The sequence below is a fragment of the Macaca nemestrina genome, chromosome 8 (assembly GCF_043159975.1).
Source record: "Macaca nemestrina isolate mMacNem1 chromosome 8, mMacNem.hap1, whole genome shotgun sequence".
NCBI classification, from domain to species: domain Eukaryota; kingdom Metazoa; phylum Chordata; class Mammalia; order Primates; family Cercopithecidae; genus Macaca; species Macaca nemestrina.
The window spans coordinates 77189621-77207422 of record NC_092132.1 but is presented as its reverse complement, the minus strand read 5'-3'; the positions used below and the strand labels follow the sequence as shown (position 1 = coordinate 77207422).

General features: G+C 38.2%; 1 protein-coding gene across 2 annotated transcripts in view; it reads left to right on the top strand.

The window, feature by feature from the left end:
* LOC105482163 (phosphatidylinositol-3,4,5-trisphosphate dependent Rac exchange factor 2) overlaps positions 1-17802 on the top strand; it is a 282501-nt gene that overhangs the window by 131955 nt on the left and 132744 nt on the right. The window contains exons 20-24 of one of the 2 annotated variants that reach the window (XM_011742125.3): positions 1403-1539; positions 4789-4906; positions 8131-8315; positions 10777-10938; positions 16229-16662. In XM_011742125.3, the coding sequence (XP_011740427.2) occupies positions 1403-1539; positions 4789-4906; positions 8131-8315; positions 10777-10938; positions 16229-16453 (827 nt within the window). In that variant the 3' untranslated portion in view covers positions 16454-16662. Of the gene's footprint in view, positions 1-1402; positions 1540-4788; positions 4907-8130; positions 8316-10776; positions 10939-16228; positions 16663-17802 lie in introns of those variants that run through there. The other variant, XM_011742123.3, reaches the window with a different exon arrangement.

The window sequence follows — 17802 nt, the reverse complement described above, 5'->3', positions numbered from 1 at the left end:
TGGATCAGCCTAACCACGTCTTCTCTCTTTCTCCCTTGTAGCTAGAAAAACCATCATGGTTATTGAATTAGCTTCTCCCAATTCACTGTCTTCTACTGGGCACATATTACTATTCAGCATTTTTTAAAATGTGTCCTTGATGAGTTTTTTTTTACTCCTCAAAATTGCTTCCTATATCCCAAGATGAACTTGTTCCTACTTTACAGACAAATTCAGCTTTTCAGACATGAAGCCCTTGGAATCTTCCATTTATAGTAAGGTTGAGACTCTTAGCCAAGGCAAGGACTTCACAGTCTGGCTCTTTTCAACTCTCCAATCCTGTCTCTTCCAGCCACTCCCATTCTAAGCTCACACAAACAGAACAGCTTGGATGCTTCCAAATGGCCAGGTGATTTCTGGAAGCAATGCCATTTTTCAGGCTGTTCTTTCTGCTGATAATTTTCCATTTTCCCCTAAGACTCAATTCAATGCAGAAAACCACTTAACATTTCTAGGAGTGAATTTTATGGGGACTAAGAAGAAATGCGAAGATAAATTCTTGAATGTAAATTATTTTCTTAAAGATGTTTAATAATTTCTTTATGAGAGACGGTCACAAAAGAAGTCTCTTCTAACATATTTATAAGTTTGTCATCATTTGTATTAATTATTTGCATTGTATTAATTACACATATTTATTAATGGTACTTTGTTAATATTGATTTGATCACACTGTCAACAATAATTGGAAGGTTCTGAGAAACCGTAGCTCACTGGTTAGGATATGTTACTTCCATATTTGAATCTGTATCAATGCAAACAAAATGACTGGATGAGTGATGTTATCTCATTAATTCTGTTCTCTACAAATTCTCCTGTTTCTGACTTTTTGTATATATCTCAAACTCTTATTTTTCTTGGAAAAACCAGTCCAATCATAGTTGCTCATTGACTTTATTTTTCTCTGAAGGATTTTCTTTTTTATGTGTATGTTAAATTGTTGTCATTTTAAAAAACAAAAGTGAATACTATTTGAATATTTAGAAATATTGTAGAATAAAGGAAGATAAGGAAGGCATATGTTTCTGGTCTTCTCATTTTGCCATTAGATATGCATATTTAGAAAGATTGACTAGACATTTGGAAGGAAAAAGAACTGATTAGTATTATAAAGGTCACTTTGCAACATCCCTTCAAACTAATTCTTAGGGAGGTGAGAAATACTCTATTGATCACAGTTTGAAAGTTAAGTTAAAAAGCAGAAAAGTGTTGAGAGGGAATTGCTCTCAGAACCAAGTTTATCAAGATTATACTAGCTAGACCTTGATCGTATTTTAAAATTGCTTCCATAATTGTATATATCATAAAAATGAATCTTGTTCCTGAAATTAGCTTTTGGTTATTTTCCCATTTGTATTTAAAGGAACTGTGGCTGCAGCAGCTGGCCTTCACCCTGGACAGTGCATTATCAAGGTGAATGGAATCAATGTAAGCAAAGAGACACATGCCAGTGTCATTGCACACGTTACAGCCTGCAGGAAGTACAGGCGGCCAATGAAGGTAAGTGGCCCTTCGGGTAATCTGGATCTGAGTGACTACTTGCATAAAGACCTAAGGGGCGAGGTGGGATAGTGCCAGAGATGTTTGTGGTTTTCAATTTTAAGTTTAAAATTAAACACAGCATTATAAATCTCATAATGATTGCTTTATCTGCATAATTAGTTATAATTGATTGTGTTTAAATGGTTACATTTTATTATTACAGTACTGCCATCTGTTTAAAAAGTGATCTGGGGTACTTTCATTGAGATACGAGTTTTATCAAACGAAATCCAAAGGTTTGAACTGTTTTCTTGGCCCTTGTGATTGCTTTAGAATACATAATGATCATTGTGTCTGTGTCTGTATGTATGAACCATAAATACTTACACTCTTTATTAGAAGACTTCTGTGAAAAAGCAAAAATTATGGGTTTTATAAGGTCTGTGATTGATTCTGAGGTATATTTATTTAGGTAGCTGGATTTAGCTCTTAAAGGAAAATACCAAAATGTATTTAGGGAACTGCATTTATCTCTTAAAGGAAAATACCAAAATGTACTCGGCGTTATCTAACATTGTAAAACACTACCCTTTGATCTACAAGTGCCACAAAAAACTAAAATTAGAATCATAATTCATAAGCAAAGCTATTATGTTATGAAGAAAATGTGAGTATTGGCATATAAGAGAAAACTCCTGCAATTTAATCGGCTAGATGCAGGCAGAACTTTACAGGAGAAGCCTTGTATTTTCCTGTCATGCATAATGAAGTATTCATTTCTGGATCTGAGGATGTGACTGTCTCCAAACCCGGAAGATGAATGGCCATTTTCTCATAAGCCATTGCTGATGGCCTGCAAAACACTGAATCCACATGAAAATAGGTGATCAGTTTTACTTAATAAGAAGGCCAGGCCGGGCGCGGTGGCTCAAGCCTGTAATCCCAGCACTTTGGGAGGCCGAGACGGGCAGATCACGAGGTCAGGAGATCGAGACCATCCTGGCTAACATGGTGAAACCCCGTCTCTACTAAAAAAATACAAAAAACTAGCCAGGTGAGGTGGCGGGCGCCTGTAGTCCCAGCTACTCGGGAGGCTGAGGCAGGAGAAGAGCGTGAACCCGGGAGGCGGAGCTTGCAGTGCGCTGAGATCCGGCCACTGCACTCCAGCCTGGGTGACAGAGCGAGACTCTGTCTCAAAAAAAAAAAAAAAAAAAAAAAAAGGAAGGTCAGATCTAGCATAGCAAATTGGAAGTTATACATAGGCTCATAGGTTACTCTGGTTGATAGTAGCTTGATAAATATTTGTTGAACTGTATTATAGAATGAATGTTTAAAGTCTCCTCTGAAGTGATCAAATCTTTTCTCTTCTACCAGAATGTTAATAAGCAGACAGATCAATTTGAATTTCATTTCTTTTTATTTTCCCTGCCTACTGTCTTACAGAGGTGTTGATCAGTGAAATAATTAAAGAAAAGCAATAAATGTACAGAAAAATCCACTAACATGCTCTCCCAGATATCCATTGCCACAAAATAGACCTCTCCAAAGCTTAGTGGCTTAAAACAATAATTGACTATTTGTCTTGATTCTATGGGGCAGCTGTGGGGTAGTTCCTATGAGGTTACTGACGTGGCTGCATTCTGCTGGGACTCGAGTGGACACCTTTGCTTCCCCTGTCTGAGGCCTCGGTTTCCATGGGGCAGGTCACCCTCCAGGGCACTTTTGCATGGCCTTTCTTCCCAGTCTCTAGCAGGGTTTTTTTTTTCTGCATGGTGTCTGAATTTTAAGAGGGAACATTACAAGTGATAAACCTGCTTAGACTGTGCTTGCTAGTATCCCTTTGGACAAGTCAAATCGTGTGGCCAAGCCCAGGGTCAGTGTGGGAAACTAAGCAGTGTGGCTCATTGGTGGCCACAACAGGGCACCAAGATGTAATGGAATGATCAAATATTAATTAGCATTTTAATGATTTGTAGCAATATAGTAATTAGACACACTTGAGAAGCTAATACAAAACAAATAGATAATACATATTGTATCATACTTCGATAATGCAGTTTAATTTGATTTAACATCTTATCTCGAAAATCTGTAAACCTTAAAGTAATGCAACTCTTGAAGCATTTGTTTGATAGTCATCTCATCTCTCTCATTTCTCTAAATGAGACTGGAACTGCTGTTAAAATATAGGATAATTTTTAAGGAAATCGCCCTTAAAAGTAGGATGATTTTTTTATTTGGGAGGATTAAAAGATAGTTGATCAATGAGATGAATGATGTCCTTCCAATTTTCATATTTGTTTGCTTCTAAAATAGCAGTAAATGTATTAGAATATATCTGACTATTAGGAGAACATGTAAATGATTTGTACCATTATAGATAATTGATTCATCAGACAACTGTCCATCTCACAATTGTTTTATTTTGCTGTCTTGTTAATAAGAGATGGGGTTTCACTACATTGCTCAGGTTGGTCTTGAACTTCTGGGCTCAAGCAATCCTCCCACCTCAGCCTCCCAAAGTGCTGAGATTACAAGTGTGAGTCACCATGCGCAGCCACATTTGATTATTTTAAAATGTGATTTATAACTTACCTAAGATATACTTGAAGCATTTAAGTAAGACATTTGGGAATATATCCTATTTAAAAACATACATCTTTGGAACGTATCTTGGAAGATAAAACTTGAAGCTTTAAAAAGTCAGTTTGTTAGGCCAGGTGTGGTGGCTCCCGCCTGTAATCCCAGCCCTTTGGGAGGCCAAGGCAGGTGGATCGCCTGAGGTCAGGAGTTCGAGATCAGCCTGACCAACATGGAGAAACCCTGTCTCTACTAAAAATACAAAATTAGCCAGGCGTGGTGGCGCATGCCTGTAATCCCAGCTACTCAGTTGGCTGAGGCAGGAGAATTGCTTGAACTAGGGAGGCGGAGGTTGTGGGGTGAGTCGAGATTGCACCATTGCACTCCGCCTGGGCAATAAGAGGGAAACTCTGTCTAAGAAAAAAAGAAAAGAAAAGAAAAGAGAAGAGAAGAGAAGAGAAGAAGAAAGGAAGGAAGAAAGAAAGTGTGTTTGTTAAACAATATAATTGTCCTTTAGTTTTTATTAGTTTCTGATATTATTTGTATCTCTCTTTCAAATTTTACTATTTTTAAAGAAGCTAGAGGAATAAATAAGGTCAAGTCTCCTTTTGAAGCAGGTTTGTGAAATGGGCATGCATTTTAGGAAGCACTAATACCTGTGAGGTTTCTTTCCCCCCTCATTTCCAGCAAGATTCCATACAATGGGTTTATAATAGCATTGAGAGTGCTCAAGAAGACCTTCAAAAATCTCACTCCAAGCCCCCTGGAGATGAAGCAGGGGATGCTTTTGACTGTAAAGTAGAAGGTAGGTTTCTTCTTTTCCTCTTCATATGCTTATGGTATTCTTTTCCACTGTGCCTGTGCCTACTCCCAAATATTGAAGGTCCTGTACGTGTTGAAGCCACATTCTTAAGTCATTATCACCAAACAGATGTCTGTCAAATGCATAAGTAATAATAGCTAGTAGCTGGCAAATTCTATTTGTTAGGCACTTTATGAAGTGTTGTTATGGACTACCTCATTTAGTCATCAAAAAAAAAAATCTCATAAAATGGAAATGAGTATCATCATTCTTTTTTGAGGGGAGAAAATACTAAAGCCTATATAGGTTAAGGGACTTGCTCAAACTAGTTAAGTAGTAGAGTGAGGATTCAAACCCAGGTTATTATGTGTTTCCTTGTTTGGAGTTTCAGTGTTGTTTAGACCTGGCCTCCAGTGTGCCTCACAGAGAAGCAGTGTCAACATCGCCGGGGAGCTAGACTGAAATGCAGAATCTCAGCTGTACCCCAGATCTACTGAGTCAGAATCCTCATTTTAACTAGGTTTGATTTGTATGCATATTAAAATTTGAGAAGCCCAGATCTAGAAGATTCTTTTTGCACTTTTACTGTATTCTAACATTGGCAGTAAGGAAAGGAGCAAACTAGTAGTGTGAAAATGAGAGAGAAAAAGAGAGAGGGAGAGAGAGAGAGAGAGATCTTTTGATAAGGACGGTTATCATTTCTGTTTCCTCAATGGAGTAAACCAGCAAATGACTCTATTCAGTGGCTTCTTTACCAAGGGCGACTGAGGCAATTACAGTAATGTCTGCAATTGACAGATACCTTAAATTATTGTTTCAAAACTTTTTCACAGAAGCCCATGAATCACCTCTTATATTTTCTTGGTGTCTTTCCACTCATTATTGGTGGATGTCTCTGGATATTTTTTATTACACTGTTAGATTCCTCCCAATCAGCACAGCTGGAGAAGAATGACCTGTTCTGAGGTGTTTTCATTCACAACCCTTCTGACAGCCTGTGTGTGTGGGGTTTTCCCCATACCAACCAGTTCCCCAAATCTCCTAACACCAACTGGGTGTCGTACAATTCATCTCAGTTGTAAAACCAGGCGTTAGCACAGACACGCAGGTTAGGGGATCAGTCCCAAAAGGTTGCCCCCATTTCAGGTGCCTGTTACATGTCCCAGGCTTTCACCTGTATTTCTGACCAATTGGCTATATATTCAGGGGGTTGCCACATCCCTTCCTCGGGTTCAGTTATTTGCTAGAACAGCTCAGGGAACCCAGAAACTTACAAACACTGGTTTATTATAAAGGATAAGAAATGAAAAGCCTGATGAAGAGATAACTAGGATGATGTCCGGAAGAGTGCTGAGCACGGAGCTCTGTGGTGGGAAGCTCTGTGAGGGGTTGGGGTGTGCCACCCTCCAGACATGTGGGTAAGTTCATTCACTCAGAAGCTCTCTGATCCCTGTCCTTTAGGGATTTTTATGGAGGTTCCGTTCCTTAGACATGATTGATTAAATCATTAGCCATTGGTGACCGAACTTGAACTCTAACCTCTCTCCCCTCCCCAGAGGTTCAGGGGTGGGGCTGAAAGCTCCAGCCCCCTAATTGCATGGGTGGTTACCCTGACAACCAGCCCCCATCCTGAGGCTAGCTGTAGGCTGACCAAGTGCCACCTCATTCACATAAACTCAGTTACGTTCTAAGGGGGCTTGTTATAAATAACAAAGACATTCCTGTCACCTCTATCACTCAGTAAGTCACTAGGATTTAAACGTTTTATTTTAGGAATGGGGCCAAATACCTAGATACATTTCTTTCTTTCTTTCTTTTCTTTCCTTTAATTTTCTTTTCTTCTTCTTCTTTTTTTTTTTTTCCGGGGTCTGTCTTTGTCACCCAGGCTGGATTGCAGTAGTGGAGCGGTGCGATTATAGTTGACTGCAGCCTCTAATTTCTGGGCTGAAGTGATCCCCCGTCAGTTCCCTACCCCATCCAGTAGCTGGGACTACACGCGCGTGCCACCATGCCTGGCTAATGTTTTTGATTTTTGATAGAGACAAGGTCTTGCCATGTTGCCCAGGCTGGTCTCAAACTCCCGAGCTTAAGTGATCCTCCCATTTGGCCTCCCTGACTGTTGGGATTACAGGCATGAGCCACGGCGCCCAGCATATGTTTCTTATTGTATATTCCCTATACACACTGATCATATGGGGGTACTTAGGAAAAGCTATTTTCTCTGCACTCCTGGAAGGCCACTTGTTGGATGCTACCCAAGTCATGGGTAGTATCAGAAACATCTCAAATCATTGGAGCAATAAGGTTGTTATGGTAATATATAATATTTATCTAAAATAGGATAAATCTCAGGACCTTATTCTGAGGTTTATATTCCTAATTTGGAATAAATCAACCTTGGTGCCACGTTGAAAGGTAGATTGGTTGCTGTAATGCTCTGGAAATTGATTTGTAGCTATTCTAGGACTTAGTTACTTTAAGATAAATCAATATTCTACTTTACCTATTTAATATTTACTGTTTATGCTATTTTCGGGCTTTGTCTTTCTAAGTAAACTAATATTCTAGTTTTGTTTATTTAATTACTATTAGGTTTCCCAGGAGTTTCTTACTTGAGATTTTAGGTATTTTTTCACCAGCTGATGTACCTTATGTAAGCTAAAAAACTATAGGCAGACATTTTAGATGGAAATTTTATTATAGTGAACAATGAGAAATTTTCTCAATGAGCCCTCTCTGTAAGATGCTGTTTGGGAAACTGCAGGCACCCTGCCTGCCAAAATAAAATGATTCTTGCATCTCCTTTCTGCTTCTTCAATATGGCCTTCTTTATGGATTTTTTTTCCTGCTTTGAGAAAATATTCATACAACATTCGAGGCAGTTTTAGAAATCCTGACTTTAAGTCATAAAGGTCTTTAATAAAGAAAATTTATGTATAGTATTTATGTTGGTATAAATAGGTAGACGTATGGTCCACAGACTGAAGTAGATATACAAAGATAAGACTAGTCATGTTAGAGTGCTGAGGTTTGGATCACTCAAGCATAAGCTTTTCTCGAAATGTTATTTTTTAAAATGTTAACAAGAATAGACGCTTCATTTAACACATCAGATTTAACCATCCCTTAAAGAACTCTTTAAAAATTATTTAAAGAGACACAAAATTATCTGAGGAGATTCACAAACGCTTCATGAATTTGCTGTATTACAATTGTCTTTATTCCAGAGGTTATTGACAAATTCAACACTATGGCCATCATTGACGGGAAGAAGGAGCATGTGAGTCTGACAGTGGACAATGTCCACCTGGAGTATGGTGTCGTATATGAGTACGACAGCACAGCTGGCATCAAGTGCAATGTGGTGGAAAAGATGATTGAGCCCAAAGGTTTCTTCAGCTTAACTGCCAAGGTAGGAGTGATGCTGAAGAAATAAGATTTTTTGTTCTAAATAAAGGAACTGAAATCCTCCCCCTCCTTCACTTAAAAAAATAAAAATAGCTATACATGTTGCAGCTGTCAGCTCATTCAAACTTCTTCTTCTTCTTCTTCTTCTTTTTGTTTTTTTCTTGAGACACAGTGTCACTCTGTCGCCCAGGCTGGAGTGCAGTGGTGTGATCTCTGTTCACTGCAACATCCGCCTCCCAGGTTCAAGCGATTCTCAGCCTCAGCCTCCCAAGTAGGGTAGGTGGGATTACAGGCAACACCACCATGCCCAGCTAATTTTTGTATTTTTAGTAGAGACATGGTTTCATCATGTTGCCCAGGCTGGTCTCAAATTCCTGACCTCAAGTGATCCAGCCACTTTGGCATTCCAAAGTGCTGGAATTACAGGCGTGAGCCACTGTGCCCAGCCTCAGTCAATTTCTTATTTTTCTCCCCCTCCTCCACTATTTGGTATGCATACAACTTCCTTTTATTGATCCTTTCAGAGCACAGTGTTAAGTTAGATGAAACCCTTGCTTAGGCAGGTGGTCATTGATATGGCAAGGACTTCAGCATTTATTAAGTTTGCTGTGTCTGTGAATTCATTATTGTGAATACAATTCAGATGGTTTTCATGACAGATGCTGCTTTTTTTTTTTTAATGTACATAATCCTCTGAAGAGTATTCAACGTGGTGAAATACATTATGAGCAATTTCAAATTTGGCAAGTGCCATGTTTATTTCATAAAATTTCAGGAACCGTAGAGATCAGTTTATGAATAGATCTTCTGATATTTATGTAATTCTCATTTGGAAAAGACATCACCTTTGCAAAGGTGCTTAGGCTGAAACAAGATGGAGAGGAAGGAAGGGAGCCTTTATCCAAATGAATAAAATACATGGTAAAGAGGCAACTGCTGGCTCTTCATGGCCTGCCTACAAGGGAAATCCATCAGACTCCTACTGTATCCTCCACAGGTGTTGGATTTAGTGTTTCATATGGCTCTATATGCTATAAGAATTCAGATAGTACAAGTAAGAAAAATGAGATGTAGCTTTCCTACCTTTATTTCTCTGTTTGAATTGTTGTTTAAAATATTAATAGTTGAGATAGATGTAGCATTTCTATCATGTATTTTTAAAATTTTAGCAGGAGGAAATAATATAGACATCTAAATGAACTATTTTAAAAATAATTATTTTGTCTTTTGGTTTTATGTTCTGAAAGTTAACTTTTTAAAAATCTCATCATTCTGATGATATTGTACCTCTATATGTATCTACTGATATCTAAAATATATATTTTTAAAATGCAGTCTCTTCCCATCTACATTATAGTATGAATGGGATCCATGTAAAAGTTTGAAACCAGGATATTATAATTATTTTCTCATTTTCCAGCTATTTCAAGTTTGCAGAATTACATGGATTATTCTACATAGGACAACATATAAACTAGTATTGCAAATATCACTTGGATTTTACACATGAAGAAAAGTCAGTCAAGTAAGAAATGTAGCCAAGGTCACACTGCTAATGATAAAGTTAGCTGTAAGTTCTAGACTAGTGATTAAATACAAACTCATACTCCATAGTCAGCATGAAAGGGAAGTGGAGGTGGTGAGGGAGCTCAAATAACCAGAACATATATACATTTTATGTTTCACAGAATAACATAAAATATTGGTTATGGGTATAATCCATTCTTGCAATGTCTGATTAATCAGAAATGCTACGTATCTATATATCAATATATAATCGCATAATTAATTCTCAGGTCATTGGAAATTCTTAGTGATTGATGGTACACCTTCCCCACCAACACATGTTATTACAATTGATTCAAATAGTCAAAAGAATTTACTAATTGAAAACATCACATAAATACTTTTATCTAATGCTTTTATCAGCAAGAGCTCAGATGCTGCAAGTCACATTAATTTCTGCCGTACTGAAATAACTTCATTTATTCATTTCTTCAGCAAGCAGTTGTCAAATATTTTCTTTCTGCATTTGCTAGACTCTAACTAACAAGCATGCTATTGGATTTCTTTATGTTTTCTTGTTCTACCAAATTGAGAAAAAAAATGTCCTGAGTCACTCTAACTAAAATATAGACGTGTCCCACATCAGAATGTACTGATGTATCCAGCAGGGAGTCTTTGAAGACCAGTTGCATCACCAAGCAGGCTCCTATAGTTAGCAGAAGGAAAACCTGCAATTTCAGACAGGTCAGATCACTTCACTGACAGTGCCTGACTGAAGGTAGAAATTCCCTGGCAGCTACCCAGAGAGCAAAATAGGAAAGTTGCCCTGTATTGTTAACTTACCAAAATTTGATGTGGTTACTTTTGAAGTTTTTCTTCTTGTTTTGTTTTGTTTTTCGATGTGTGTGTCTGTATGTGTGTTTGTGTGTGGGGGTGTGCGTGTGTGTTTGTCATTGCAGATTCTTGAAGCCCTGGCTAAAAGTGATGAGCATTTTGTACACAACTGCACCAGCCTAAATTCTCTAAATGAAGTGATTCCTACTGACCTTCAGAGTAAATTCAGTGCCCTTTGCAGTGAAAGAATTGAACACATATGTCAGAGAATATCCAGTTATAGAAAGGTAAGGGTTCTATTGATTTTACACATCATTATTGTTGAGATTATTAGTTAAATGTCAAATTTAAATCAATTCTTGATATTTTCTTTACATATTTGTTAGGTACCATTTTACAGAAATGATAACATTATATAACATTTTAGAGTTTTTAAAATGCCTTAACATCCATTACCTCATTTGATCTTTGCAAACTTGTAAGTTATGTTACTGTCCCGCATCTTCAAAATATAGTAACTGAAGCCTAAAGAATTAAATTATTTTCTAGTAAAAGATAGAGCTGGCCATTGAATGCAGACCACCTAATTCTGAAGTCAAAATTTAAAATTATACTATAGTTCTTCTTTCCTTTTCTCCCAACTAAGAGAATGAAAACCCTCAATCAGAAAGTACATGGACTGTGGACTTTTAAAAATTAATTGATTAAGTCATTCATTTGAGATACATTTATTAGGCACCCTCTATGTGCCAAGTACTGTTCTAGGTTCCAGGAATATAGCAGGGAAGGAGACAATTTCTCTTCTCTCATGGTGCTCACATTCAAGTGGGAGAGACAGCAAAGAAGTAAATAAATCCCTACAAAGTGGGGGGAATCAAATATTAAGAAGAATTATGAGGAAATCAAAATAGGGAAGTATGGTTTAAATGCCAGGTTGATCCTTTTGACTCTGTGGCTAGAGAAAGTCCCTTATGAGAAAGCGTGTATCTGCATGACAAGTAGAACTCTCCCTTTCAGTTGGAGAGAGAAGCCTCCAGGGAGAAGGAACAGCTGGTAATTGAAGCCCCAAAGCAGAAAGAAGGCCAGGGTGGCCAGAGGTTGGTGGCCAGGCTTAAGGTCAGAGGCTTAGGCAGGGCCAGTTGTAAAGAGCTGTGGCAGCTCCTGTACATTTTGGGACTTGGGAAGGAGTTTGGATTTTATTATTATATTAATGAAAACCAATTGGAAGGTTTTAAGCAGGGGGATGACTTCATCTGATTTAGGCTTTTGAAAGATAATGCTTTTGTGGGAATGGATTGCAAGGGGGCAGAAATGGAGAAATAGAGACCGGTAGGAAGCTGTTGCAGTGGCCCAGTTGAGTGATGCTGATGGCTTGGACTACATTGAAGATGAAGGAGACAAAAAACATTAGATGAATTTGGGGACATATTTTAAAGGTAGAATTAATGGGAATTCATCTCCAAAACACATGCTAAAACAAGTGTAAAAATTATTTCTATTTATACCAATAAAAGACTAATTGATTAAATGATTTCCCTCCAAATGAAGTTGGTTGCTTAAAATTTGGTCAGTCGTACTAGATAATATTCTTTATCTCAATGTATATGAATATGTGGTAAGTATATGTGTTTTATGTTCTTGATATGGTAATTAAAATAAGCCCATCTATGTCTATATTTGGCTGCATGAGAATAGGGATGTATGTAAATTAATACCCAAGGGACTCAAAACATTGGTTACTAACTGAGTGAGTCAAGGGAAGAGAGATCATGATTTTTTCCTTTAAACAATTCCTGTAATGGTTGGGTTGTTGAGTTGAGTTTGCATTACTATTGTATCTTTTTAAAAGTTATTCATGTGAAGAAAACTAATGTTCAGGGTCACTGCTTACCTGCCACTTTTGTTAATCTGCTTTTCATGGCTGCTGGTTCAGTTCACCTATTTGAGTCTGGGGAAGATTCCATGGAATGTACCTTGTTGGAGTTGAAGGACAGAAGATTCTTTACTTACTTCTTATTTCTCTATGAAATGTAACAGTGCTTTGAAGTAAAAGGTCTAAACAAATGCAAAAAACTGCTGCACACATGCAAATCAGTATTCTCCTTTTGAAGACATTTTGAAAAAGAGAGTTGTTCTACTTTAGAAATGGATTTGTACAAGAAGGTGTGATACAGGTTCAGGCAGAGTCTGGGTGTCAAACTGGTCACCATGCCTGGGACATTTCTCTTTTGCTTTCTTCCTGCTTTCCTCTCTTCATTCTTTCATGCAATAAAAAGTGGAAGTAGCTTACAGAAGTGTACATGGAAAATGGTAAACTATATAAACAAACATAATCTTAGGATCAGGGTATATTAGTTAGCAAATTGATGCAGCAGATTAAGAATGAGGACCAAGAGAACACAGGCTTAAACAAATGTTGGAGATCCTCAAAAACGTCACCCTGGAAGGTGAGAAGTGTGTTCCATTTACTCATAAGTAACTGAGATCCTAGAAGCTTTTATGGCACAGATGGACAGGCTAATGGGCAATGATGTTAGATGATAAAAATAATGTCACCGAATTGCAGAAAGCTCTTTTATGTACATTATTGTTACTTGAGTATCAAAACAGTCATGTGTATGGACTCTTCTCTCATCCTGCCTCTTTTTTTCGGGAGATTAAGAATTTGCTTAAGGTCACGTAGGTGGCAACTAACAGACTAGGTTCCTATGGAATGGGTCTCCATTGTGTTTATGTTTAATTTAGAAATAAAAAAGAGACATGTAGTCACCTAGGGCCTATGTGCTTTAAAAGCTATTCTTGTCATCATCCCATTTGGCCATAAACATATTTAAAATAACTGGTTTTCTCATTAGATAGAGAATCAAGGTTAGCAAGAAAATATTGCAAGGATCTTTTCAATTTGAATAAGATTTAGGTGCCTAAGATCGTAGCCCTAATAGGTCATGTAAGATTAGCTCCATTTATGTATCAAATGCATGTCAACAGAACCCATAGCATTTGAGAATATAGATTTTTAATTTTCACACATATACTTTAAAACTATTATTAGAAACATATTTTTCTTCCTGATGAAGACTTCAGCACTCTTCTTTTTGTGAAATAAAATGTATCCATAGAAACTAAAATCTCGAAGATGCTGGCTTTACCTTATTTTGACTCTGAAAGTTTTAGGTTTTAAAAATAGAAACCAGTTGATTGCTATAGCTTCTATAGTAAGGCTGCTGCAATTATAATAGATTTCCTGGCTGGTTGTACAGGCCACAGATGTTTTTTGGCACGTGTATGAAACCTGGTCAGACCTAACTGAAGATGTGAATGAATCCTAAATGAGACTTTTTTCTCTGTGGAGCAGGATTTGAGGATAATTCAGACATAAAATTATGCCCCGTAGGGAGGAATGCTTTCTCCCTAAATTGTCCTGGAAACACTTTTTAGCTTTACAGTCGTTCTTCTGCTTTAGAATAATTCCATAATTGGGCTTATTTTGGGTATTGGGGATACTTCCTAGATAGAAATATTTAATATACATTCAAGGGATAGTTCCTGTTTACACAGAAATATTACATGCAGGAACTGGAAGTCTTCCTTTGAATGTCTGAAGTCCCTCTTTACTTATTCATGCCATGTAACCCTCACACTGATATATGGACTGGGAAGATTGTGAGAAAAAGTCTTCCCCATATCCCCTTCCCTCAAAAGGGTACAATACAAAACTTTCATAACCTCGTGCCAAAAAGATTTTATGCTTAATTGAAATAGGAAGCTATCTGCAAAATAATAGGTTACCATTGTATTACTTCTTTTAGTTAAGGGACTATAATTGGATTAAAATATGCTGCTCTAGTCAATAATTCATGAATTAGTTACCAATGCGTTAAAAACCTGAAGTTCTATCTCCAGAAATTGTTAATTCCTGTCAGTGTAGAAATAGGCTTTATATCACCTACATTAAAAAGAAATAGCCCTCCCCTACTCCGTACTGTTCCCTTTCTTTGATCTTTATTCTGGAAAGGGCTGTCTATACCTGCTGTCTCACCTTCATTACCCTCAGCACACTCCAGTGGGCCTCTACTCCCCTCTATGTAACTGAAATGGCTGTATTTTGCCAAAGTCTATTGACTGTTCTGATAGCATTCCTTGTCTTAGTGGGATCTGATGCAGTTGACCGTAAACCACTACTTGGCAGTCCTCTGTGACCCCACATATGCCTAGTTTTTGTCCTTTCTTGTGGAGGCTCCTTTGTGGTATCCTAGCTGGTCCTCCTTTTCTTCCCTCCCCTTTCCTTGGTAAAACTCCAGGGCTCAGGACTCTGTCTTCTCCTTCTCTCTCTCCATTCGCAATTCCCTGGCGATCTCATTCAGTGTCCCGGCCCGTTTGACCTCTGCAACTGGTTTTAATCAATATCTCACGCTTCACATGTTCCAAATCAGCTCTTGACCCTTCCCCTGCCCCACCCCAGTGCCCCTGCGGTTTGCCTTTTCTTTGCTGCCTTCTCTTTCTCGGGCTTATGCCCATCCTTCCCATTGCTCAGCCTAAAACCTTGAATACACTCTTCACTTCCCTTTCTCTCATACCATTCTTGTGGCTTTACCTTCAACCATGCAGCCTTTCCTCCCTACCTCTACTGCTGGTGGCTTTGGGTGAGCCACTGCCATCTCTCTTCTGTAAGTGGTCTCCTTGCTGCTCCTGGCCAACTCACAGTTGTCCTGAGTGGCTGTACACTTCACTCATGGTCAAAGCCAAATCCTTTCAGTGGCCTTCAGGATCTGTGCCCTCCCTCCCTGCATTGCTTCTCCAATCCTGCCTCCTCTGCCTCCCTCTCACTGCTGCTCTGGTCACACTGGTTTTCTTGATGCTCCTTGGATACACCAGTCCTGTGGCTTTGCACTGGCTGTTCCCTCTGCCAGAAATGACCCCTTTCCAGATGCTCACATTTCTAACTTCCCCCTCTTTCCGGACTGCTTAAATGTCAGCTTCAGTGAGGCCTGTTCTGATCATCCTGGTTACAATTGGTAATCCATTCTTCAGTTCACCTCTGAAACTTTGAACCCTCTCACGCTGCTCAATTTTGTTTTCAGTTACATTTACCATCTATCAACATTACATAAATGACTTACCGTATTTGCTGTTGATCTCTCTTCTCACTAGAATGTAACCTCCTGGAAGGCAGGAATCTTTGTTTTGTTTACTAATGTTCCCCGACATGCTGAGGATAGTGCCTGATGCCAAAGAGCCTTCCAGAAGTCATTGTTGGATAAATGAATAAAGGTGGCAGTAAGTTTGGGCTTGTAGTATCCATAGTATATCTAAAGTCCTGTCCCTCCCAGTGCATCTCTCTCCACACCCATTTTGCATTTCTTTATTGCAAAATTGCAGTTTTTATTTGGGGAAAATACTTTTTTGTTTTTTAACCTTTCCCTGGGAGTTTCTCCAAAGCAGATTAATGAGTTCAGTGTTTCCTTTGATGTTGCTAAAAAGATAGGCAGGTTGATGTTTACAGGCCCATTTGCACAATCAGAATGTTCTCATGCATGAACCACCGTCAATCCATGAACTGTACCTTCCTTATTTTAGGTTCGAGTTTCAGAAAGGTCTTACAGTTTCACAGCATGGCATCCTGTCTGGGAGCACAGTTTTGATCTTCACAGTGTAAGCAGCACATTTCCAGTACCTGTGACTATGGGGTTCCTCCTCCTGCCTCCTCCTCTCTTAGGAATATCCCAGGATGGAAGACAGAACTGCATTCCTGAGGACCTTCCTTCTCAAGAACTGATCTTAGCAGAGAGGGCCCCTGTCTGACTCTTACCCTTTGGAACAGTGCAGGCACCTTTAGACATAGTACACAGCCCTTCCTGCATATGGGCAGGGGGACATTCTGTATTCACGGCATTTGTATTGAGCTACAAGTTGGAAAGCCAGTCCCCCTAGCAAGGGAATCTTCTGCCAGCTCTCCCCGATCACTCCATTAACACTTCATGACGTCACCCCGTTCACTTCCTTTTCAGCTTGTAACAAAATTTCTAATTATCTGGCTTTTACGTGTATTATATGATTGCATATATACAATCATGCACTGCATAACATTTCAGTCAGTGACAGATCATATATATATAAATGGTGGTCCCATAAGATTATAATACTATATTTTGACTCTACTTTTTCTGTGTTCAGATAGATGCACCTAGTGGTGCATTTTTCAGAATGCATCCCCATTGTTAAGCAATGTATTACTGTATTATATATATGGCACAGGTATTATATATATGGCACATTGCCATTACTTTGAATGGCAAAAACCGCAATCACTTTTGCTACAACCTAATAATTGCAATAAACAATTGCTGCATATAGCAATAGTATTGCATTGTTTCTCTTGTGTTGTCTACTAGACTGTGAACTCCAGGAGGGCAAGGGCTGTATCTCCAGCATTGAGCACAGAGTCTGGAATAGATGCCTCTCTTCTTGCTTTTGAATGGATGGATAATTGTTTAAAATGGAAGAAGTCAAGAGAAGCATAACTTCCTATTATGGTGGTTGCTGTTACCTAATAAAATTGATTTCTGTGCCTTTTTTTGTGCCATGGGTGCCTTGTGAGACTTTTATCCTGCAACAACAGTGGAAAAGAACTTTTGACTGAAAAAGGTTTTTGCATCTAGCCTTAAATTCTATGTCCCACATAAGCCTCTAAGTCACCATTTCTTTATTAGTAAAGTGCTGGGATAGGTTAGGAGTTCTCTAAATTCCTTTCTTTAAAAAAAGTTTAGGATAAATGTTCACTATCCATTATTATTAAATTTGCTCATCATTTTGTTAATAATTTCCTGCATTTCAATTCAGTTCCATTTAGATTCCTACTGTGCACTGGCACATGGCTGAGCTACACAGCTTCTGACACGCGATTTGAAGACATAGTTTAATACACACATTGTACATATGTGTGTGTATATATCACATATATGCATAATGTACACATATACATATAAGACAGTCCCTGTTCTAATGGCGAGCTTGTATTTATGAAATGCGAATTTTGATATTTATTCTTGAATTGAATCTAGAAAAGTTAGACAGTGACCATAGTCTTAATTTTTATTCTTATCCATACCAAAATTATTACTCTACTAGTAGATAAATAGATAGGATCATGG